Source organism: Mus caroli, unplaced genomic scaffold (assembly GCF_978045245.1).
Source record: "Mus caroli unplaced genomic scaffold, Mus_caroli_1 scaffold_1, whole genome shotgun sequence".
Lineage (NCBI taxonomy): Eukaryota > Metazoa > Chordata > Mammalia > Rodentia > Muridae > Mus > Mus caroli.
In genome coordinates, this window is record NW_028227256.1 from 21,757,556 (window position 1) to 21,784,147 (window position 26,592).

A 26,592-nucleotide genomic window follows, 5' to 3' on the forward strand; every position below is an offset into this window, starting at 1 on the left:
GAAATGCAGAGGAGATATGTCTGTCATTAGTAGTAGTGGGATGGATGCCTTAGGGATTGAGGGCCGAGAGCCTGCAGAAGTTAGCCTGTGCTGCAACATAAATTGTCTTGGTGACTGAAGCTCTGATTCAGATTTCATGTTGGATTGTCAGTCCTCAGTTCAATCTCTAGTGTACACACACACACACACACACACACACACACACGTTTGGACAGTTGAATCAGTTATTTACAAAAAGAAATTTGAATGACCATGAAGTCTAAATGGAGAAAGTTATCTAGATAATGGTGATTATTCTTGTCTTCTTCACTGTGGCTCTGTCCAGCTTTGACTCACTATGGCTCTGGCTACCACCTTGACAGGATTGAGCAGCTTCTAAAATAGTTAACTGACCCCAAGGCCAGCTGTTTCTCCCGAATGTCAGATCTGTCAAGTTGCCTATTAGATTTTCTTCTGGATCTTAAAATTCAAAGCATCCAAGGCACTATTTTTACTTCATTCTTTTTTTTTTCATAATGTGCTTAGTCTTAGTTAATATTTTATTATTTAAAAAATATTAATTTAATTAACATATGTGCTTAGTCTTAATTGAACTATTTTATTAATATTAAGTGGTCTTACTAGACACTGTAGATTGTTTTTAATCTTTTTTGTTGTTGGTAGTACATCAGATACCACCGTGATCCAGGAAGTTTATGAACATTCAGCTGTGGAATGGCCCAGTGCTGGGGAGTCATAGGTGTGAAGTAGGAGAGAAGGTTTAACCTTGCCCCACAGAGTCTTCCAAACTCAGCAGCAGTGTTATCTTCTTGAAAGGGAGTCACCAGCTGCAGTGTCATAACTCATGGTTCCTGTCCTTTGCTGCCTCCCTACATATACCTGACAGGTCCACTTCCCTTTGCAGGGGCCAGGGCATTGTTTTTAATTCATAGCCCCTGTTAGTTCTCCTGGTGTATAAACGCGTCTGTTGTTAGTCTCGCTAGATGCTGTGGACTCTTCCTCTTGTTCTCACAGTACCACTGCACTGTGTTGTAGATGAAGACATTGGTGTTGGCGATCATCCTGTTAGTGTGTGGCATTGCCCAAAAGAGATGTGCACAACCCTAGCTGAGCTGTTTGCTGTTGGTTCTGGGAGTGTGACCTATGAGAATAATTAGTAGTATCAAAACTCTAGGGCAAATTCAAGATCTTCTGGGACCTTTAACTCAAAACTGTTGCAGAGATATTCTGAGTTAGAGGGTGTGATAGGCAGCTTGGTAATCTATTAGGAAAAAGAAATGATTCTGACTGTGATTTTAGCACTCGATTGAGGAGGCACATGCTTGGGTGCATATGTTTAGAGAGCTTTTGAGACCACAAACAGCAATACTGAGCTGCAGAGATCTGCATTACCTGTCTTGGAGGGTTTGCTTTCAACACAAAACAATCTACTTATAAATCATGTGCAGCCATTTTTTTTCCTAGACTAAAGGATTAATATATGCTCGAATGCCTAATTAGTGAGAATTTAGTTTGTGAACATATTTGATTTCATTTTTCTTTTTTTTTTTTTTGTTGTTGTTGTCTTTTTTTTTATGGTTTTAGAGCTGTATTGTAGAAAGACAGGGAGAAAGAGAAGGGAGAAAGAGAGAAGGGCTGGCCATGGCCATGTGGAGAGAGGGGGAGAGAGAGAGAGAGAGAGAGAGAGAGAGAGAGAGAGAGAGAGAGAGAGAGAGAGAGAGAGATGAGAGTAAGGAAGGTGAGAGCTTAAAGCCATATTTGATTTCAAAGAGCTGCTGTTATAAGGCTTTGTCCTGGGCTCATCAGGTTTTGTGTAGATGCCAGTTTAGGGGTAGGCTAGGTCTGAGGTTATTTCCCATGGAAGAATTGGGCAAAAAGACTTAAATTCTTAAAGCCCTCATTAAATTAGTTTCATTTATTTTCCTCAGTGAAATGTTCAGGAGTACTAATTGCCTTCGAATTTCTGATAGGAATTTATACCTTCACTGCCTTTTAATTTAACATTTTATTAAAATCCACTGGTCCACTTATACTATGAATGGCCCTCTTACTGAGCTTGATTTTGGCTAGTATTTCATATTCATGTAGCAAATATTTACCCACTGAAAAATCTAGTCTTGTGTTCAGTACTGTGCATTGGAACATATTGGTTAATATCATCACTTTTTAAAAACCTTTATGTATGTTGAAGTTGTAAATCTCAGTGATTGTAGCAGGAAGATTTAATTATTTCCAAATCCTGGTTTTACTGTTAGAATTAAGAGTTGTACTTTTGATAACATATTACCAATATAAATACATTTTATTAAAAAAATATTAAATGTAAATGATGCAACTACTCTATCAACACACCATAGATTGGCATAGAGAATTTTTGAAAAAAGGCTCCAGTAATAGTTTGGAAAATAGATCCCAAAAGATTGGAAAAAGATGCTACACAAATGCGCACGCCTTTAATCCCAGCACTGGGGAGGCAGAGGCAGGCGGATTTCTGAGTTCAAGGCCAGCCCGGTCTACAAAGTGAGTTCCAGGACAGCCAGGGCTATACAGAGAAACCCTGTCTTGAAAAAAAAAACAAAAAAAACAAATAGTAATTATAACAGTTGGGATAAATGTATTAGTATCAGACAAGATGAACTTTAAGATAAGTATTATCTGAGATGACAATGAGCTTCGCATAATGGTTAAAGGGGTAGTATACTAAAAGATTTATTATTATTATTATTAATGTTAGGACTATAAATATATAATATGCCCTAACCTATAAAAGTATCAAATGTTTAAAATAAGTGAAAGTTAGAATCCTGGCAGCCTTTGGTTAGACAAAATATACTTGGATTTGATTCATAGGGGAGAAACCTTTAGTACATTGAACTCCATGTGTATTAATTGCCCAGAGAGCACAGGAGACAAACAGTCATGATTGGGTGGCTGTGGGGTGTGCACCTTGAATCCAGTGTTCGGGAGACTGAGATAGGTGCATTACCTGGACCCAGGAGTTTAAAACACTAGTTTGGATTGCATAGAGAAGCTCCAGTGAAGGAAAAAAGAGAACTGCCAGCCAGGAAGAGCAGAGCTGTATATCATATGACAGGGAGTGTATGTTGGTCTTACAGCTTTTATTAAACATTAAAAACACAAACTCGTGAACTAGAAATCAGAAAAGTATTTAAATAGGCATTCTCGCCAGTGCAGATATATGAGTGGCTAATAAATACATAAAAGTGCCAGCATTATTAATCACTGGAGAAATATAGATTATATTTCTAAAGAGATATACTGCCTCACCTGGAATGACTGCTTAGCCAAGGCCGACTACTGAAATACAGCTGACTTGGTGGCTTGCATAAGCAAGTTTCTCACGAGGGCCTTCACCCTGGCTCTCAGACAGCAAATTCTCACTGTTCTTTAACAGAGTTTGTGTACTGTTTCTTCTTGCTTTTTTTTTTGGGGGGGGGGGGTGCTGGGAGGTGGGTCAGGGCACCACTCCCATCATACACCCCACTTTATGCCATCATCCAAACCTATTTACTTCCCAAATGCCCAACCTTGAAATACTAGCAGGGCTTCAACTTTTATTTGGGTGCGGTGGGGTGGGGTGGGGCCTTAGGTCTCTGACATGTGCCCTCCTAGGGACACAGCATCCTGGCATCTTCCCTCTCCTTTGCCTGTTGACCATGAAGTGTGCAGTTTGCTTTACCGGGCTCCCTCTCACTACCATCTGGCAGCTCCCCCAGGAGCTCACACAATTGCTCCACCTTCTTAGACTGACTTCTCCAGACTGTGACCCAAATTACCCTTTTAGGTATTCACAGTAACGTGAAGCTTAACAATGTAACTCTTGTTTTTATCATTTTATGTGATTTTCTACAATTGGAAGCTTACCTTAATTTTCATTAGCAGATGACACACACAAAAAAGTGAGCCTAAGTTCTGAAGACTAAGACTAAAGCTTACAAATTGGAATGTGGTTCTTTGACTTGTATGAAATACGGCCTTTAGAGTAACCAGTTTGTAGTATTGGTCTCTGTGTTTCTGCCTACTGCTGTTTGTGTAGCTTTGAAGCAAATGTTCTGGACATTGCTAGACAATTAGGAATCGTACCAGAAATACCTAATTATTTTGGTTATTTTATTTAATCAATTATTTTATTAAAAATGACCTTGTACTTTGACCTGTGGACTAAATACTATAAAGCGGGAATCAGCAACAACGGAATCATGCACAAAATTACTGTTCTTCTTCGTGATACAAATTCATGATAAGTTCATGCTCACCAGCAACTGTATTTACCGTCCTGTATTCTCAGTGCATATGCAGGAGAATACTTGAATGGCTTCACTCTGCCCTCAGAGTCTATCTCGGGTATCACTTAAAGTATGGGAAAATTAGCAGTGTGAAGCAACACTTTCTGTGTGGTTTCTCAGCATCACGGATCTAAATGCTTCCCGTGCAGAGCTGCAGGGAAGTTGTCTGTTGGTTCTGGAGTCCTCCTGAGGCTCTGCTAGGGAAGTGGTAGCTCCTCCCCCTGAGGCTCTGCTAGGGGAGCGGTAGCTCCTCCCCCTGAGGCTCTGCTAGGGAAGCGGTAGCTCCTCCCCCCCGAGGCTCTGCTAGGGAAGCGGTAGCTCCTCCCCCTGAGGCTCTGCTAGGGAAGTGGTAGCTCCTCCCCCTGAGGCTCTGCTAGGGGAGCGGTAGCTCCTCCCCCTGAGGCTCTGCTAGGGGAGCGGTAGCTCCTCCCCCTGAGGCTCTGCTAGGGGAGCGGTAGCTCCTCCCCCTGCTCTCCCACTTGTTGACCAGCCACCTGAGTTTTGTACAACAGCTCTTCTGCAGGCTAGAAGACAGCTTGTAAGCTGGAGTCTCGGAGAAAGAGGGATTGTGTGGTCAAGACAAGACAGTCTTGCTGTAATCTCAGAGTGGCATTCTGTTCTTTGGTGATGTGCCCCTTATAAGATGAATAGTATGTCCCCAGAGTTGAGATATTGTATCTTTTCTTTACTGCAGTCTAACCTCATGAGATTAGGGTTCTACATTTTGATGTAAGTATATATTCTCCTCTCCTATGGGGCTGAACCATATCCAGGGTGCTTATTTATAACTGAACACATCGTATCTGGAGCCTTTCCTGTTTTTGAAGAGGTTCATGCCCTTTTAGGGGTTGTGTTACTCTCTTAAAAATAATGCACACTCTGAAGGTTAATTATTATTACAAACTTTGCATGTCTTACAAACTTGGTAAAAACGATGTCATTTTCAACTGTACTGTGCTGGATTCGCTTTGCTCTTCTCTCGTTTAGAGTTTAGAAGTCTTCAATCAACATGCATCAGTACAGGCCTGGGACCTTCCCTTTATTTGATTTTTGTCAGACTTAAATATAAAGACTCAGGCAGCTTTATAAAATGAATTGAGAAATCTCTTTTAGAGAATGTCACAGGCCACAGAGCCTTTTCCCTTCTACATCGTATAGGTTACTAATTACCAAGGGAACCATATGGTTTACTCTGCCATTCCTTAGTGAGTAGTCTGCTATGGGCGGTGCACTTTCAAGTAGTTCATTATGAAACTTTTTCATAACAGCCGTGTGACGGTGTTGTCTTAGGCGCTGATGGGAGTGCCTGCTGCAGAGGATGAGGCAGTGCTCGCACTAGCTCGGAGCTGGAATTGAAGGCTGGCCTGGGCTGCTGGGTCCTGTTGTAAGGGTCCGAAGTTCATTTCTTCTCTGGTCTTCACCCTCCGCACTTAGTCCCTGACAATCCTAACATGTCCAAATGGTGCTGAGTTATTTTAGGGCACTGTGTATCAGTTTCAAGCGGGAAGCAGGTCAAAGGGGAAGGTGGAAATACAGGAGAAGTTGAAAGGAAGATGGGTGTTGGGTGTGCAGCTCTCAGAGTTGACCCCAGGTTTCCTCATAGGATAAAAGAAATTGGGAAACTTTTTTTTTTATTCCCAGAGTACAGTATCTTTATACTTTCACCCTCCAAAACTAAAATTTGTGTAATGACTAATTATTCTCAGTGTTAAAGACTGACTTTGGCAGGCCAGGCAAGCACCATACCACTGAGCTAAATCCCTGTTGCCTTTTTATTTCAATTTTGAGACAGGTTACCAGTAACTTGTCTAAGGTGGCCTTGAACTTGCTTTATAATCCAAGGGGTGCTTGAATTTATGATTTTGGTACTTCAGACTCCACATTAGCTGGGATTACATATGTGTGCCACAGAAACCTATCTCTTTCCTTTTATCATAGTGCTTTGAGTTAAAGGTTAATAATAAACAGGAAAATGCTCTTGAATTTTAATATTTCAGAAGTCGACTGTATTTAAGTTAATTTCACATGCATTATCCCTTAGCAACACAAAGCATTTAGAAGGTAGATTGCTTGCTTTTTCTGTAACTACAAAAAACAGTGTAAGGATGTGGGGAATTGCAGGCTGGTCTCCAGTTGGGCTGAAATCTGAACCCCAAAAAGGATGATAATTCACCTACATGACACGGTAGGCGTTCCCTCATGCTCCTGGAACTCTGGCTTCTGCCTAAGTTACTGCCTCCTCTCCAGCCCCCACAAGAGAAGCCTGGCTACTAGGCAATGGCCCAAGCTTCTGACCTTCAGGCTAAACTCCTCCGCAGTTACCTAGCAACAGTAAAGACCATAAAAGGGGCTGTTAGGCCTCCACCTTGCTCTCTTACCTCTTACTTGTCTCCCTCTTACCCCTTACTCTCACCCTCCCCCCCCTCTCTTTTCTACCTTCTCTCTTTCTCCGTGCCTTTCTATAATAAAGCTCTAAAACCATAGAATGTCTCTGTTCATCAAGGCCCACTGCTCTTGGAAGATGGGACAGACTTTCTCCTAATGAGCTGTTTCTAACCTCCCGATGGAAGGCCTTCCTGTGCTCTAGTCAAGATCTACTGCACTCACTCCCACCAGTGTTGGGAACCTCTTCTCTCATCCCTCTCTCCCATAACCTGGGTGGCTTTAGCAAAGTAGCTCCGGGACTCCCAAGTAGGGCTGCCCCTTGCCACCCCCTGAAGAGTGGGTCAGAGGCTTAGATGCCCACCTGGGGAAGAGTGGAAGGTAGATAGCAGCCCTTCCACACCTGACAGACCAGAGCATAGGTGGAACTCTGGCGGGGTGTGCGTCTTCCCCCACCCCTTCCCCAGAGCCCCCTTTTTAGTTCCTGACATAGGGGGATTAGCATGTGATCTTTGCCAGTAGTTTTCTGTTTAGTTGTTTTGCTAGTTTGTTCACTAATATATATATATATATATACATATATATATATATATATATGTATGTATGTATGTGTGTGTGTGTATATATATATGTGTGTGTGTGTGTATTATGACTCATATATATATATGATATATTAACATATATATGTTCACATGCATGTGAAATATAAATATATTTAATATTTTAAAAAGTTAAAAAATATATGGGAAGTTTATGAGTCTGATCTGTGTCAATTTCTGTGCATATGAGACGTTTTCTTTATGTGAGCCTTGATATCAGTGGGCCGACCTACCTAAAACCTGCTTACAGTAATTTACTAATGGTAGTCTGTAATGGAGACACAAGTGCATTATAAAGATGTCAGGATTCAGAGTGTTCTGACTGGGAGGTAAGGACTGCTTCCTCGGATGATAAGTATGAGTCTGGAACACATCTTTAAAAGAGATAGTTCTTCTGTTTCACGACAGTAGAAGATGCAGTATTTGAGTTTCTGTTTATAGATATAGAAGGATAACTAGGTGATAGAAATGACCCAATCATAAATGTTAATTTAGTTCTACTTTGTAGCTCAGCACTTATGGACCAAATACAGAAATCTTGATGGGCAACAAGGAAATCAGATGGAGAAGATAGTTTAGCTGGGCTGTCAGGGCACTAGCTTTTCGGGATGGTGTGTGGTGTGCTTTGTGTGGCGACTGCCTGGAGACTGCTGAGTTTCCACAGTTTTCTGTTTCTTGCTGCCTTGGGGAAGTGTTCACTGTTGGGAAGTCTCTTTTGTTGAGTTTTCCTCTCCATCAGTCACAAGCGTAGACAGTTTTTGGCCTCCTATGAGACTAGTTTGGCTAGTTTGGAGAATTTCTTTGCAGTCACTCGTACATATTGCATATACTGTTTTTGTTGGGGGCTTGTTTTACTCAGTGTAACATCTGGGAACTGCATTTATATCGTGCCTGTCTTTTTGTTGCATTCTTTCATGTGGATGTACACTCAGTCTGTTTATCCAGCTGCTGGTGGACAGTTGGTCCTTTGGGTTGTTTGGAATCATTGCAGAGAACTGAGCTCGCTTTGTTGGGGCTTATTGTTGGGACCCTTTACATTTTCCTGCTGAGTACGATAACAGCAGGCATCTTTAAATGTGCTTTTGGTCACTGTAGATGCTCTGTGTATAGCAGAGTATTTGTTTAAGGTTTTGCTCTGATTTTTAACTTTTGAAAGTGCCATGCCTAATTTTTGGATGGAGATGTGTATTTATTGATATACAAGGTGCTTCATCATATAGCATGAAGCCAGAGAAATGGACTTCAGGGCAGTGGCTACAGTGGGACAGCATGATTTGATGCAGAGTTTGCCTCATGCCTCGTTAGAGAGTCCGACAGCAGCAGCCTGCAGCAGTTACGGACATTGTTTTATAAATGAGATCATGTGTTGCCAAGATTAGGAGCATGTTTAAATATTTTGTAACTCACGTGCAGCCAACTACTTCCTGACAATCATCTTTCTACCCTTTGTCTTTATGCGTTTTACTTAATTTTTTCCTCTTAGTTTAATTACATAGTTTTTATTTCTTTGTGACTGGTATATTTCACTTACTACAGTGATTTTAGAATTTATCCACATTATAGCATATGCAAGAATTTCTCTTTTATGTTTGAATAATAGTCCACTTTACATATAGGCTATATTATACTTCACTGTTTGTCATTGGACCCTAGTTTTATCTGTATTTTCACTATTATAAATAATGCAGCTTTTAAAAAAAGCTATTATAAAAAAAACGGAGAGTGTAGAAATGACTCAGACACCATTTTTAATTCTTTTGGATGCATATGCAGAAGTATAATCATCCACTTATATAGCAGTCGTATCTTCCAGTGTTTGAGAAAGATCCTACTGCTTGCCATGGCAGCTGTACCATTTCACATTCCTGCAGGAGCACACAGGTTTCTGTGCCCGCACCAACCTGTTATTTTCTCCTGCACAGTAGTCATTCTGGCGTGTGTGAGGTGGTCGTATTGATCCCTTTGTGGAGGAATCTGATATCTGCTCCTTCATAACTGGCTTATGACAATGACATAACTGCTGCAATCTTTCCAGATTGTGTGTGTGTGTCTGTGTGTGTCTCTGTGTGTGTGTGTGTGCATGCAAGAAAACGCTTATGCACAGATTTCAAAAAACAGGTTTCCTGTTTTTTTTTTTTAAGTCTCTCACTGCTTTTACTTCCACTGCTTTCTTTAATTCATGAATGTATTGGATCTTTGCTCCCAGGTTAAGCTTTGTATTGAATTAAATACTTCACTATGTAAAAATATCTCAAATCTAACATTATCTTAAAGCAGAATAATAATTCCTGCCAAATAACTTGGAGTCTCATTTTACTAACTTATTGCTATTCTAAACTTTTCTTCACCTTGTTTGATTTATGTATGCTAATTCTTTGTGTTTTATATTTAGCAAAGGGAATTCATTTCTGTAAAAATTTCTGTATCTGTTTTTGCTGGCTCGTTAAGTTGCCAGAGCGGCTGGTAAATGCTGGGCTGGAATGAGTGCACAGCTAATTGAACTGAGGGAGTGCAGGTTTGTTTACTGTGTATACAGTGAGAACTGATGCTAGCTTCCACAGGACCTTGTTACACATTGCCTGGAGCTTAACTCCAGTTGTGTGTATTATTCTAACCTTGTTGATTCCTTGGAATGGAAAACCAAAGGCTGTTTGAATGCCACATGTATGCAGTTAGGAATATAGGATGTCCGTGAAGTAAGTTTGATCAGGCTTTTGTTGTTCCTGCCCACAGCTCTGTATTCTGTTATTCTCTTCTGTGTGTTCTTCTGGATCCCGTTTGTCTACTTCTACTATGAAGAGAAGGATGAGGACGACGCCAGCAAATGCACCGTGAGTGCCCTACGATGAGCGCCTCCTGGCTCACAGGATTGTGTCCTCAGTTTTCAATGAGTGCCATGCATGACTCCTCTTGACTGTATTCTAGCGCTTCCTTAGACCTGGAGGACCTGGCTGGCTCAGGAAAAACTAGTTAACCTGAGGGCCTCAGCCTCCTGTCTCTAAAATAGAAGTGAGAGCATCTACCTTATACTTGTTGTGAGAATTGGGTGAATTAACGTGTGTAAAGTGTTTGGAACGGTGCTGCCTGGCATGACAGATGTTGTACATGTATTTAAAATATGCACACAAGCTAGGTGGGGTGGTGCACACCTGTAATCCCAGTACTTGGGAGATGGAGGTAGGATGATTACCAAGTTGAATGCTGGTTGGGCTACATAGTAATTTATATGTGTATATACTTCTATTTACATATGTAACGAAACATGTGAACATATAAGATTTATATAGTTGTTATGTATTTATATTTTATGGACATAAGCATATAAGTACATACATGAGAATATTACTTATTCTTAGCCAGGTGTAGTGGCATATACCTTTAATTCCAGTACTCGGGAGACAGAGGCAGAAGCAGAGGCAGACAGATCTCTCTTGAGTTTGAGATTAGCCTGGTCTACAGAGTGAGTTCCAGGACAACCAGGGCTATATAGAGAAACCCTGTCTTGAAAAAAATAAAAACAAACAAAACAAAAAGACTTTTGCTTCTTCTTATGACTGCTTTCAGTGTTTGGATTAGAGACAGATAGGTGCTAAGTGTTGCTTGTTTTGGGAAATACTTTTCTATTTTGACAGTTCCACCCACTGACTAATTATGCATTCAGCGTGGTGGGTGCTTTTCAAGGGTTTTGATCATTCCAGATACTTGCAAAGGCACCTAAGATGCAGAGCACTGATTATAGTTGTCTTTAAATTTTAAGCCTTTTCTGTCCAACAGTTGAAACTCTGCATTCTTGACGTGAAATGTATATTCAATATGAAAGAATATTATTATGCTGTCACAATACCTTTTTATGTAAAGGCTTGCTAAGAGATACATTCTTCCCCCCTGGTCTCTAGCAAATTAAAACGGCTCTCAAGTACACTTTGGGATTTGTTGTGATCTGCGCTCTGCTGCTTCTCGTTGGGTAAGTTTTTATATTTCAGTGTGCCAGTGGAAACAAGAATTATTTGAGTAATGGTAACAGAAGGTTCATTCAGAAAAATTTAGACAAGGAAAATAAACAAAAAGGGGGTGACAAACAAGTGGCTTTTTATGTCCCCACTGTGTGGAGCCACAGTGAGCAGTGGTTTTCTTCTAGGCATTTGCACTTCTCCCCCCTGCATGCACCCTCCGTGTTACTACTGGTTTTACATGAATGCATTTGTGTTTTGTGTGTTGTATTTTACCCAGTTCTTGGTGATGTTTCGACATTAATGCTTGCTGCATTGTTCTGGGAGTCTTCCCCGGACTGGGAAGTGTTCAGTTCTCTGCCTGCTGATGGGGAGTTCTCTGCCTTCTCAGAGGACAGCAGCTCATTAGTGTGAGCTGTGGGGCTCCTCCGTGGACGTGCATGCTGCCCATATGTTAAAAGCTCGAATCTGAGTCTGTAGAGCTCTGTGTATTTAATGGAAGTATCGGTGAAGTTTTATTCATTGATTCCTGAGTCTGACATCTGTCCTTGTTTGTTGGAGACATTTGTCTTTGTTAAAGTAGATCTTATCCTTTTAATAGCAGAAGGGGTGATAAATTGATCCTTTATTTGTGATGTCAAACTTCCTAAGTTGTTTTAGATTAAGCTTGTTTTAATATTATAACACAATCACGTAATTTCCCCATTCTCTTTCATCCCTCCAAGTCCCTTTGTCTACCTTCCCTTGAAGACACACAGTAGGTAGTCATATGCTTTTTAATAATTTTTTAATAATGAATTTGGTAGGCTTTAAACAAATGTTTAAATTTTATTCTATGTGTCAGGTTGTTTTGGCTTCATGTCTATCTGTGTATTACCTGTATGCCTTATGCCTGCAGAGGCCTGGAACTGGAGTGCTAGAGTGTTGTGAGCTGCCATATGGGTGCTGAACACTGAACATGGGTTCTCTGAAAGTGACCTTTAACCACTAGCCCATAATTTAGTGTTTTAAATTTTAGTAAATATCCTTGAAACATTCATGATGTAATTTATGGCAGGGATGGAACCCATGATGGCGTGCGTGGCTTCCGAGGAGCATGGAGGTTATGCATGGTTCCTCTTTCTTTTGCCTGTCTTCCTGGGTCATAAAGGGCTGTACATTTAGGGTTTTGTTATTTGTTATAGTTGTAGAATATGCTTATAAGCTCCCCTTTTCTAATAATTAAGGCCAGAGAGGTCTGTATGCTAGTTTTCTCTTGATGGCATTTAAGGCATGTCTGTTAGCCTGCTTCTTAAAACAGGGTCAGCAAGATTAAAGGGCGGCTAGGAAGCAAATGCTTTAGGTTTGTGATGCATTGAGCTTGTGTAGTCATGTCCCCCTCCCCGTAGCTCTGAAGCAATCACAGACATAGAAAGCAAAAGGAACAGTAAAACTCTTGGATTTGTGTAAATCCAGGCGCTCGGCATGCAGCAGATCCTGATGTAGAGTCGCCCGAGAACCATCGATAAACACATCTATCTGTGCACACGCCGTGTAAGAGAAAAATGGATTAAAGACTAGCAGTGTCTCAGTTATCCGGGCAGTGCTCTTTTGTTACCATCTTTACTGAGGTGTTCGAGGATATCTTTAAGGCAGAATACCCGAGTTTCTTTGAAAAGATTTTCTTGCTGATAAATCTGTAGGTAATGTAGCCAGTGTGTGGTCCAGGCTTGATATTTGTAAGGCTCAGCAGTCTTTGGAGCAGTTGTGTTTTGTGTCACTGCTGGATCTTGGGGTCAGCAAAGGAAATTAATGGCCTCTGTCCTCAAGGGCCACACCCAGGATACATGCAAATAAATGAATTACAGTGTTTAAGCCCTTCAGTGAGAGATACACATGAGATGTTGCCGGCTCCTTGGTGGCACGTCCAGGTGAGAGGTGAGAGAGCCAGGTCCCGCTAGGGTCTCTCCGGGGCTAAGCTGGATGTCGAGGCCCAGAAGAAACACACTGAGCTGGGAGTCTTGTCAAAGCAGGAACTCAACTTTATGGCATCAGCCTCTCTCTTATGTAAGTTCGGACCATAGGGAGGAGGATTTTTGGTGGGGTAAGATGACATAGGAGGCAGGGAAAGGTGACTAAGGGTATGGAGTGACTGACAGGGCCAGCCAAGCTGTACATCAGCAACAGAGGGGCAGAGGCAGGGCCAAACAGGTCTTGCTGAGTCACCCAATACAGAAGTGACTGAGACAGGTCTCAAAACTGAGCCAGTCTCAGGTTTGTCCTTAAGGCCTGAACCAGAGCCAAAATGGGGCCCCACAAGATGAGGAGCACCCTGGAGAATCAGAAGACTTGGAGGGAGTAGTCAGCGATTGAGCTAAACTTTGAACTGATTGGTTAGTTATGTAAGGAGAGAAGGCAAAAGGCATGCAGACTATAATAGTTTGCTTCTCCTGCCATAACAAAGTGCCACGGGCCAGAGGCTTAAACGGTAGACATTTAATTTTCACAGCTGTAGAAGCCTGTGATCAAGATGTTGGCAAGACTGGCCTCTGGTAAGAATCGTGCCTGGCTTGCAGATGGCCACCTCTTACTGTGTCCTTCTCTGTGGAAGGAACTGTTTGTCTCCTTTCAAAGATACCTGTGTCAGGGCAGAAGGGCTCTACACAGATGAAGAGTGACGTGAAAAGTATGTGACCTTAAACCCACCTTTCTCCCCAAACCAACAAGCAAACAATCAACAAAGCACAGTGTGGTGTTTCAAGTGATCACTTAGACCCTTGGCACGTGATATTAGGCATGTAGACTCTTAGCATGCAGTGTTTAAGAAATGGTGAGCTTTATCCTGCTTAGCAGTCAGGAGGCAGAGAAGATGTGTGATCGTGACTCAAGCGAAGTCCTGCTTTAAGAGTTATAGCATTGTAAAGGTTGTGTGGGCGGGGTCTTGGACGTTGGGTTTGGGAATTGAAGTATTAAAAGGTAGCAAGTATTAAAAGGTCAGCTGGGTGAGCCACTAGTAATTCAGGCAAGGGTCAGAAAGAGAAGATGCACAGAGATCTGGAGGAGACAGATGATCCAAGGGGAGAGATAGGAGGTGACGTGGAGGTTGAGGTAGGAGGGGAGAATCTTGTTTGATTGCACTGAATTCATCCTTTCAATTTCCTGTCTCCTGAAAGTTGGTAATTAGCCTCCTCTCTGCCTCTTCCCAAAGATACACTGCATTAAGCTAGTTTAGTGATGCAGACGGACTTCAGAATGTTTTCACTAAGAAACTTTTCAGCTTTCTTATTTTCAGTGAGGAGAGGGAGGATTCTAATCTTCTTGTGTTCCCTTTCTGTTTGTGACTGTGGCTGTAGAAACTGGGGTTCTGTCTAGTCACTGCCTTTGAGTGAGGCAAATTAAAGATATATGGGTGTGATTTTAAACTATGACTCTTGTTTGCCATAAATCATCATCATTTACAAAAGCCTGAGAGTCTTACTTTTATTTGCCTCTTCAAAAGTGATGTGTCACATCATTATTTGATTTCAATTGCCTTTTTAAAATAAATGTTTTATGAAGTTCAAGAATTTCACCCAATCTATTTTAATCAAATTTACCCCATACTCTTCCCAGATCTAGCCTCACCCCCTCTCCCCTCCCTCATTAAAAGATGTAAAAAGTTATGGACTCCACTTTGTGCCTTTCATATACTTGTGCATACAGTCTCATCCATGTGAGCTTGGTCAACCTACCAGGAGCCTCCACTGCCATTCCGTCTCTCGGAAGCCACCAGTTGTCCACAGAGGACTGTGCCGATGAACCCCTAACTACACCTTGCTCAGAGCTTGTTTGCGTCCGTGTCTTGCGGGGCCTGTGCAGCCACCTCAGCTTCAGTGCTGTTATGAGAACTGAGGTCCTCTCGTTCCCAGGAGGCAGTACTTGGTCGTGATCTGCTTCCCAGCCCTCCTACCGTAGCCTGGCCCCATGTAAAGAGTTAAGCTTGCACTGGTACACATTGACCATTATTCCCGTGCATTACGTTAAATAGTTGTGTACCATTGCTTAGGATTTAGTGTTTAGTTACATAATTAGTTTTCATTCTGCCTATTTATTGATAGTTGTCTTTACATCAAATTATTTGGGTTCTGTTTATTAATGATTAAATCCCTGTGGTAATGTGGTTGGGGAGATGCTTTGAGTCTCTGGTCTGGTTCCGGTCTGAACTAATGAGTGCCAAGTCTCTGATGGATTTCATCAAAATAATTAATTCTCTGAAATCAGTCCAATTTAACGTTTGTATCATTTTTTTAAAAGTTTAAAAATGTGGGTTGTCTGACATTTCCTCTTGCATTGCTCTGTTCCTTCCGAACTGTTGACCAGCCGTCCTCAGAAGGTGGGTCATCAGGCACTCCTCCAAGTCAAGAGTCCATGCTGCCAAGCTACAGTACTTTTGACGCTCTAAAACTGAAGTTTTGAGTATGAATACTACTTTTAAGTATTTGTAATATGCTTTAATCGTACTTTAGATAATTTTTTGATAAAGGAATTTTTTTTCTAAACTCATGTTCTAAACTAAAAAGTTCAAAATATACTTTGAGGGCTGTCAAAAAAAGTTATGCCTAAATGAAACTAGGTTATTATATATTGGAAATTAAATAACCCAACATGAATTCAATTCATCTTTTTTTAAGAACTAGAGTAGAGTAAAAGTTTTCAAAACTAAAGTTTCAAAATAATTGCTTTCTTTGGAAAATAGCCATATATATATTTGTGTATATATATATACATATATATATATATATATTCAATTCAATATAGTCACTTCTTCTGTTAAAAAAATTGTATACATACTTCTACTTTCCTTATAATTAAATGTTTAGAAAGGAGGTGTGAATAGTGTATTTATCTTTTAGAGTGGTTTTCCCATACGTTATCTTGAGGCATCCTGCTTTTTAATCTCAGTGTCTTGATGTCTTTGTTTATTATTCTGGCCTGGAAAATAAACCAGCTGCATTCTGTTTTCCATTGTTTCTTAGTGTAAGCTCTGCGGCTGTAATTCTGTCTAGTGTGCTCCTCTCTCCTGTAGATTAGGCAAGAAAAAAAAAGTGTCGTGGTGTACATGGGGCAGGATCTTGAAAGACATCAGAAAGAAAAGCAGAGATCACCTCTGACCTCACTGTGTGATGTGTACTTTTGACTGTGACACATTTTGTTTCAGTTTTACATGTAAATATATTGAAATGATTGTATGTTTGTTTTTGCTAAGTCAACATAGAATTTTTCTAATATGCTTCAAAACAAATAGGCAATAAAGTAGGTCTGTCAGTGAGAAACTCCTCAAACCCCGTGTCTGGCATGGATGTAGGATTTGGGAGAATTGATCTTTCTTTTAAAAATTTCAATTGTGTTTCAGCTCTTTTCTTTTATTATTTATTATTTATTTAACTCTTTCCAAGGCCTGCAGACAGAGTTCTTTTCTCCTTTGTAGTGCCTTTGTGCCTCTGCATCTGCCCAACAACAACAACTCTACAGAGTGGGAAAAGGTGAAGCTCCTGTTCGAGGACCTTGGAACTGGTCGTAAGTGTTAAAACATTGTTTTCAAGGAATTCCTAGTTTGCATTCTTTGGAAATTTATGAACATTAGCCAGTTTTTAGTTTTCCCAGGACTTAGCTCTACCGTTCTGTGCTTCGGTAAGGAGGCTTACACTGTTAAAGCTGCCTTCCAGCCGTTATATAGGCAGCTTTTCACTTCTACGGAAAGGTACCTGTTAAAAAGACTCTTTAATGTACAAAGGATTTTAATGGGCTTGTTATTTTAATGTGATCTTTAATTCCTTATGATAATGTGCAATAATATGTTAAAGAAATGTGCTGGGCATAGATTTTTATTTAAAATTTTTAATACGACAATGCTCTATCATGCTACTAAAGATGAGGTAATATTGAGAAAGTAAATTATAAATTTTGTAGGAATTAAATCCTGTTTTACTGTAGATTTATGGTACTACAATATGTCAGCATTGCTTTTATTGAAATTCTGACAAAATAAAACTTAGGTCATACTGACTGAGTTAATAAAGATTTCTTTTTAAAAATTTTAATTACACATACAGTCATACACGCACACACGCGCGCAAACACACACACACACACACACACACACACACACACACACGGGGAGGGTGTACATAGATGCCCATGAGAATACTACAGATACTTGTGGAGGTCAGAGGCGTTGGATCCCCTGGAGCTGCTGTTAGAGTTGTCTGTGAGTCCTCCAATGGGTTGCTAGGAAGCACACCAACTCTAGTCCTCTGCAAGAGTTTTGAGAGCTATTAACTGCTGTTGTGTAGGGTCTAGAAATTGAATCTGGGTCTTTTGGATGAGCAAAAAATGCTCTTAATTGATGAGCGAGCCCTTCCTCCAGTTCCAGCCCAAGTGTTCCTGATTTCTAATCTCATTGCCCTCATCTACTTCCTAGATGTGTAAGATATCCAGTATATTAAACTGTTCTAAACTATTACTCCTAAAACAGACACATATTATGAATTCACCTTACATAAATATGACATATTTGAGTACAGTCGAGGTGTAGAGCACGTCCATCACTACGGGGATCCACTTACTGCACTATTCACTTACAATTTATCAAATATATATTAGCTTACAAGGATATCAATATATTGTAATTTTCATATGTATCTGGCTGGCTTCTTTCACTGAACAATGCTTTAAAATAATTTGTGCAAGTAGGGTTTTTTTTTTTTGTAGCAAAGTAATTCTACAAATACACTACAACTACTCTGTCAGTAGTATCTGTTAGCGTGCATGCGCAGATCATAGATTTTTATCCACGAAATATCATTAGCATCTTCAGTCAGCTTAGTTATCCTTTAGACAGTTAGGAATGTCTTTTAAAAATAATATTAATATTTGTGTGTGTGCGCGCATGTGTGGAGGTCAGAGGACAAGCTTACAGAGTTCTCTCCTTCTACTTTCATGTGGGCTCTGGGGATTGAACTCAGGCCATCAGGTTTGTGGGCCATGTACTTTAACATGCTGAACCATCTTGCTATAGGAATAATTCTTTTTTTTTTTTTTAAGATTTATTTATTTATTTTATGTGAGTACACTGTTGCTGTCTAAAGACACACCAGAAGGAGGCATCAGAACCCATTACAGATGGTTGTAAGCTACCATGTGGTTGCTGGGATTTGAACTCAGGACCTCTGGAAGAGCAGTCAGTGCTCTTAACCACTGAGCCATCTCTCCAGCCCTAGGAATAATTCTCAATGATTAATTTTGAATTCTTTGGAGCAGACCATTTTGACTATTAGGAAAACTAACCTTTTGATAGTCAAAATGTGTTAGTATAATACTCCGTTTTATTAATTCTGTGATATGTTTTCATGTCTTTAGTGTGTGTGGTTAATGCACACGTGCATGGGACTGTGGCACTTGTTCATGTGTATGTGTAGGTCAAAGGTTGACATCAAGGGTTTCTTCTCCACTCGCTAGCTAAACTAGGGAGGCAGGCGGGCCAGCACATCCTCTGCTCACATGAGTGCTGGAGATGGAAGCTCGGGTCCTTATGTTTACACACCAGATGCTGCAGCCCCTAAGCCACAGCTCAGACTGCTCACATTTCCATCCCAGATCTCAGTGTGCATCTTAGAAGTAATGGCTCCTTCATACAGCTGTGAGCCAGCTGCCAGACCTGGCTTGGTGCTATAAGTAGTACTTTTGTTTCTTCTGTGACACTTAAAAAAAATAATGTTGACATACCTTTGGTTTGATAAGATACAGTTTTTAAGAGATTTGTGTGTATGTGTGTATGTATTTATGTTGTGATACCACAGGTGTGCCAGTGCCATGCATGTGTAGGTACCTGTGGTAGCCAGGGGAAGAGATCAGATCCCTTGGGGCTGGAGTTTCAGGCACTCTTGGACTACTTGATGTGAGTGATGGGAACCTAACTCAGTCCTCAGGCAGAGCAAGGATGCTCTTAGCCACTGTACTTTCTCTTCTAACCCTGAAATGTAGTTTTAAAAAACAAAGGCTTAAGGATTGGCCCTGTCTGACTCATGAATTTGTCAATATGTTCTTTTTTATGTGGTAAATAAAAGTGAGATGAGTTAAAAGATACATTATTTAAGTTTGTTAACCTTCATGAACATATTAATGCTTAAACATCACTAACATAAAAGATTTGTCACATTCCTACAAATGGCTGGGGACAGATGGAGGATCCCCCAAGCTTGTTAGCTACTGGGTCTAGATGAATTTGTGAAATTCCAGATCAGTGAAAGACCCTATCTCAGAAGAAGAGGAGGAGGAGGAGGAGGAGGAGGAAGAAGAAGAGGAGAACAGGAAAACACAGTGCTGATCTCTCTCTCTCCTGCCTACAAACACACACACATGCACACCCTCACACATGTACATAATGCCACACACCCCAACACACACAAGTTGGCATAAAAGAAAAGGTCCAGGCAATGTCTTTTATGTACCTGTTATTTTATTGATTTCTTTTTAGGTTCACTAATTAATTTGATTTGTATTTCTAATTTTAAATAGGGGGAAGGAAAAGAAATCTTAGCTGATCAAAAGGACTATTTGAGATCAATTTATAAAGAGCTCTTTAAACATTCCCCTCTTGAATAGAATCAGCACTTGACAGACACCGTGATATCGATTTGTTTCATTCCTTCATATGCCTAAAGGAGCCTGACACCTGTATTCTGTATACTCTAATAAATAGGAACAGCAAACTCGGAGACGCTTCTGTTGACAATGTCTTTGTTTTTACAGAAGGCCTGGCAGCTCTGTCCTTTTCCATCAGCTCTCTGACCTTGATTGGGATGCTGGCGGCCATAACCTACACAGTAAGTGCAATGGGAGAGTCTGAGAAGGAGTTAGAGTGTCACCGAGGCAGCAGCTTTGTACCTTGGGCATCTGCCCACTGTTCTTCCCGCCTCAACTTCTTATTTTTGTTTTCCTTCCTTGAGACTTGGTTATCTTACCTGTTTGCAGAATTAAGACTGAGAAGTGACTCTTATAACTTGTGAATTGCAAGTAATTATATCCTGTACAGATGTGGAGTTAGTCATGTGTACATGCCAGAGTTCTGATCCGTTTGCCAGGATGTTACTGGTTCCTAGATGTGTTCTATATGGGTGTGTACCTGTGCAGCCAGACACTGAGGCTGCTCTGTAGTATACACACTGTATCGTGTATAGTATATACACTGTATAGTGTATGGTATATACTCTGCATAGTGTGTAGTATATACGCTGTATAGTGTATACGCTGTGATGCTGTATTTTCTAACTTTCTGACTTTGTTCATTTTCCTGGGAGTGGCAAAGTGTGGATTAATGACTGCTACATATACAGACTGCTCTGTGGTTCGGTGAAGCTAAAACCATAATCAGTGCTCTTTCTTAACCCCACTCCCACCCACCCCCTGAGCTGTATAAGCAGCATTTAAGGAGGCCTTTGAGATTCTTGGTTCTTGTAAAGATGAAAAATACTGTCCTTTTGGAAACAGTTTTGCATGGCTTTCTTTAGGCATAAAAGAAATGGGCTGTTGTTATAATAACAGAATTGACTTATGTTCCATGCTCATTGGTACATCCATAATGAAAAGACCTTGGGCTGGCAAGATTGCTTAGTGGGTGGAGCTCCTGCCACCAAGACTTCTATTCTGAGTTCTAGAACTCATTTGGTGGAGAGAAGCAACTACCACTAGTTATACACACACACACAGACACACACACAGACACACACAGACACACACACACAGATACACACACACACACAGACACACACACACACAGACACACACACACACACACAGACACACACACAGACACACACACACACACAGATACACACACACACAGACACACACACACACACAGATACACACAGACACACACACACACAGACACACACACACACACACACAGACACACACACAGAGACACACACACACAGACACACACACACACACAGAGACACACACACACAGAGACACACACACACAGACACACACACACACACACACAGACACACACACAGAGACACACACACACAGACACACACACACACACAGAGACACACACACACAGAGACACACACACACAGACACACACACACAGACACACACACACACACACAGATACACACACACACACACACATTTTGATATCTTGAGGGTTTTATTTAGGTATTAGTTTTATTATTCATTTTTAGTTGTCTGCATTTTAATATATGAATACATAAGTTTGCCATGTGTTGTAAGTGGGCAGAGAGCTATCTGTCTGTCTCACAGAATATGCTTACAGCATATCATTTGTTCTTTAAAAGGAAGTCACAACTGTAAACCGATCAGGAGTGAGCTCTGGCGCTCCAGTCGCTGTTCTCCAGTTGGTCTGCCATGCTGATTTTGAGTTTGTTTCTTAACCTTGTCAAGTCTGTGTCCTCTAGGTGAATGGGAAGGTTTCCCAGGTGTCTGTGAAGTTCATCAGGTATTGGTTTTAGAAGCACTTTGGTAATTGCAGGGAACTGAAGTAAGCAGTGCATGAAAAAGATTAGTCAGGAGAAACAAATGGACAAGAGAGAAAGCCAGCAGCCTGCAGTGCCACTGTCGAGTGGTATGAAAGGCCTAGGTCTCACCCTGATTCCAGTCTGCTCTATATGTGGCTTAAGAAGTTGCCGAGCCGGGCGAGGTGGCGCACGCCTTTAATCCCAGCACTCGGGAGGCAGAAGCAGGCGGATTTCTGAGTTCGAGGCCAGCCTGGTCTACAAAGTGAGTTCCAGGACAGCCAGAGCTATACAGAGAAACCCTGTCTCGGAAAAACCAAAAAAAAAGAAGAAGTTGCCGGACTTCTCTGAGTCAGATAGGAGCCTTGGTTAATCACGGCAGCAGTGCTCCATAATCTTGATGTTGTCTTGTTCAGGTTTCTGGTTTAGTTTCCATGTACAGTTGTGAGTAGAATCCAGGAAGCACACACACAGTGAGGTGCACTACAGAAAAGGAATCCTGACTCAAGGAAGCAGAGTCATTTGCATGGACAGCAAGCCTTTTGTCCCAGAGGAAGATGCTGCCTATATCTGCCTAGGCTATTTGCTATACCTGTGACCCTAGAAAGGTACTGCTGGGAGGGAGGGAGGAGGCAGGTGAGAGGTCAGGTAATATATTGCCTGGCTTCCAGTTTGTGAAGTGAGGAGAAAAATCAGTGAAGTCACCAAGTCCATTTGAAAGGTGCTTCCTGAATGAGCTGTGCTACGGAGCAGAGAGGATTGTAATGAATTAATTACCTTTGTTGGTGCTTTGCCTGCATATATATGCACTTGTGTGCTGGTGCCTGCAGAGGCCAGCAGAGGGAGCCAGATCCCCTGGAACTGGAGTTGTAGATGATTTTGAGCTGTTGTGTGGGTGCTGGGAACCGGACAAGGATCCTCTGCAAAAGCAGCCAGTGTTCTCTGTGCTGAGCCACCTCTCCAGCCCATGGAGAAGAATTTTTAACTAATGTGTTATGTTGTTCAACTTTGAACCTTTCCATTTAATCATTTAAATCAAATGATCATGCTGAATTGAGATATTCTTAAAGCAATTTTCCTCAAATACAGGGGAGCAACCTTAAAGATACTGATAAAATAACCACAGGAACTTAATTGGGAGCCAAAGGTCAGAGAGCTGCTGCTGAATAGAATGAAAAGGTCTGCCTAAGTCCTCAGCCAAGGACGAGAGTTAAGTAGTGTTGCTGTAAGCTCCCTAGGAGTTGGAGCTTTTCGTTTAAGCTGAACATACAATAGAATGAAGAGGCCTACTGAGGGGCTCGGGTTCAAGAGTCCCCTAACCTACTTCATCATCTCACTGTCTTCATGAAAGTCCTTCAGAAATCCGGGTGGTGGTTTAACTAAACAGTGTAGTGAGTCTGAGAATCACTCTGCTGAGTGCTTGGGAAACAGTCATTGTTAACTTGGTTAAGTAGTTAGTTTTATATAAAGCAGACTGCAATTACTGCTACTTTCTTCTCTCTGAAAGTAAAAACATGTACAAGGCAATTATAACATGAGGAGTGAGGAAATGAATTACTCAAGGATGTGCAAGTCAGACATGTATTCATAATTGATGGGTAGTGGGAATTGGGAGGAGGAGGGAAGAGAATAAATATCATTTAAATAGTACCGAAAATATGCTCGAAGCTCAATATGGTAATATTTCACCCCCACCTAGGGTGTGGCTCGGTTTATTACTGATATTGACAGTGGAAAGAAGAACATGCACGGCTGAGTCAGGTGCCTGAGTGCATCTATAGCGTCTGCTTTCTGATCCTGGGCCTCCCTGATAGAAGTGGGCCAGAGATTTCCTAATGTTATTAAAGTCTAGTCAGAAAGCTACACAATCCCTTTGAAAATAATCAAAAAGCAACCATTTGTAGATGGCTGCCTTAGTGTAAATAGGTAATTAATATTACTAATGATTATAGTTGTTTACAGCTGAGCTATAAAGTTTTTCCGGCCTCATTATGGGAAAGCTTGAGAATTGGTCTTTTGTGAAGTATAGCGTGAAAGGAGGCATGGAAGATATCCATAAAGGTAGAAAGGATTTAATTTTAACTGCAGCACCCAAGGTGGGCAATTATTTGACTCTGCATCTGAAGAATCAACTAAATGGAAATTATGTCTTGTCCTAGAACTTACAGCTAATTTTTTATATTAAAATTACAGCCATTTCTTTACCAATCAAGTGTGTTTCTCATATATAGTATATATATATATATAGTATATATATATATTGAGTTTAGAAACTAGTTGATCATTTAAATTTCACTTCCCCTTTGGCACTGTACTCTGTCTTCAGCGTTGGCTGTGTAACCCCACACTCAGCCGTAGGGGACGACAAACTCTGAATTGAAAGGGATCTGCTGCCTTTCCGGTTTTAAAAATGAAGCCTCTGGGGATACAGACCTATGCAGATAGTGTAAATTTTTTGGTGCCCCCAAGTGGGGATGTTGAATAAAGATCTTTCCATATGAGCTATGGCCAGTGGCATGCTTAGTGACAAGGGTGCTAACTGCCACTCATCAGGGAAACATTAAACGTCCTCCAGAGCTCTCAAATTATAAGCATCTAGTAAGTATCCTGGTCTATGTACAGTGGCTATAGATTAGTTATTAGTGGCCATTAGTTACTCTATGGTAGTTATTATATTTGTAGTAATAAATGTAATACAATCCTTCCTTTTATGCCATTGAGAACTAATAATGAACCATGTCTGGGACCTGCTGTGAAGCTGCTGACAACAAACAGCATTGTGTCAATTTTCATGGTCTTGTTGCTTTCTGTCTTTCCGCATGGAAGGCAGCAGTACTTAAGGAGAAAGGTACACCTCCATATACCTAGGTAGACATTGTGGAACAGCTTCTAAATGAGGCTCTCCCTTGTAAGGACACAGAACGCTCTACTGCTGCTCTGCAAACAGCTGTCCTGGTGACTGTGAACAGAGAGCTTTACTCTCTGTGCTTCTCTGTTCTCCTTCTCTGCTCCATGTGATTGTTTGTCTCAGTGCTGTGCTGTAAGACTAGCTTAGGTATGCAAGTGGCGGATAAGATGAACACTTTATACCAGTAATGTGCATAACCCAATGGAAGGTGACTTCTCCTAAGCCAGGACTGAGTTTGTGATCATGCAGCGATGCTGCTGTGTCCTGACCTCTGCCCTGTCGTCAGTGTTAGGACACAGTCAGACTTCCCTGATGGCAAACATGAGAAAATGTATGTGTCCTTACGGGAAGGCTGGAGTGCTTGCAGTGAATTGACTCATTGATTGTAACAACATGCGTGTCAGTGAATTAGAGGTTTTACAACTCATGGGAAATGTTTGCTTATTCTATATGTGCCTGTTGTTGAACCTTAGCAAAAATCAAAGATTTTTGAGTTGGAAACATCATCCTAGAAAAATTTCCATTCTAAACTCATCAGTGAAATAAGATGGAAACACGTTTGAACTTTATAGATAATGTTTTTAAACATTTTGGTTGGTGATTTATTCTTGGAAGCAAAACAAAACAGCAACAAAAATTGGAGGCAATTAGGGCTAACCTAGAGGCTTTTCAAACTTACTCTCATTAGAGTTGTTAGTTTTCTAGAAGTCCACTGGAGGGCAGTAGTAAGCAATAGAAGTGGTTGTGTACATTTTTCCCTCCCTGAACTATCAAGTTAAATTCAAAAGATTATGTAGAAACCTTAATATTTTAAAATGTTTATCTCAAGCTTATTAAAACCTAAACATTGTAGTTAATTTTCTTGATAATCATTGAAACGTAAACGTGCAATTCAGAAGCCAGTGGTTATTGTCTTGTATTCACTACCTTCAGAGAGATTTCTAAGAGGTGGGGTATCCTGGTGTCCCCTTAAAACAGGTTGTTACCACACAAATATTTTTCTTTTCTAATATACTTTGCATGAAGCTACTGAGTAGTTAGTTCGCTTCAGCTCTTTTAATAAACAGCTCAGTGTATGTAAGATAATAACTACCTCCCATGTTAATGGAGAACTCTCTTGTCCTAAAGGTTTTTAATCACCTTTAATCTATCTTCATTGGCACATTATCAGCTTAGGAAATGTTCCCACAATAAGGACAGAAAAGAAAAGTGTTGGGTCCTGACCTGAACACATCAAACAGTCTCTGCTCTTGTGACTCCACATAGCCTAGCAGCCTGATGATCCAAGGCTGGCAGACCAGGAATGTTAACCACACACTGTTATTTATTATAAGCAAAGCACATTTGCAAATCTGGGGAAGTTTCTCGGACGTGGTATAATTAAGCTGAGACTTGAAGTGCCTTGAAATTTTCTAATGAGGCAGGCAGGCAGTGGCATTCTGGGAGGGCACTGCATGTATTGCAGAGCACTCCACCACAGCTTCAAGTGGTTCGCTAGAGGGTTTTAAGTGTGGCGAGCAAATGGGGGACAGATGAGGTTAACAAGACGATAGGGATGCAAGATGACTACGAGAACAGTCAGTAGCCTGGCCCACAGTAAACAATTAGTAAAACTCCTTTTTAGCACAATCTTAAATGATATATAAACAAGATATATACATATACACATATACATATTATATGTACGCGCACATATATACACACATATATGTATGCATGTATATATATATATGTGTATATTAAGAATGGGTGGATGAGTAGAAGTGCTCTAGCTATAGCAGCTGTGGGTACTGTGTACTGTTCCCCTCCCTGTCTTCTGCATTCACCCTAGAACCACTTTCCTTGAATCCTGTCCTGTGAGAGGATTTTGAGTGATATCCTCATGACTCCTGGAGATATTAATTAGAAGATAATAGTCTGAAATGGGTATTGGAACGAGAT

At 40.9% G+C, this 26,592-nt stretch overlaps 1 protein-coding gene across 1 annotated transcript in view; it reads left to right on the plus strand.

Moving 5' to 3' along the window:
* Lmbrd1 (LMBR1 domain containing 1) overlaps positions 1 to 26,592 on the plus strand; it is an 80,412-nt gene that overhangs the window by 15,562 nt on the left and 38,258 nt on the right. The window contains exons 4-7 of the mRNA XM_021171300.3: positions 10,022 to 10,119; positions 11,185 to 11,252; positions 16,685 to 16,773; positions 20,008 to 20,081. Coding sequence (XP_021026959.1) covers positions 10,022 to 10,119; positions 11,185 to 11,252; positions 16,685 to 16,773; positions 20,008 to 20,081 — 329 coding nt within the window. The remainder of the gene's footprint in view (positions 1 to 10,021; positions 10,120 to 11,184; positions 11,253 to 16,684; positions 16,774 to 20,007; positions 20,082 to 26,592) is intronic.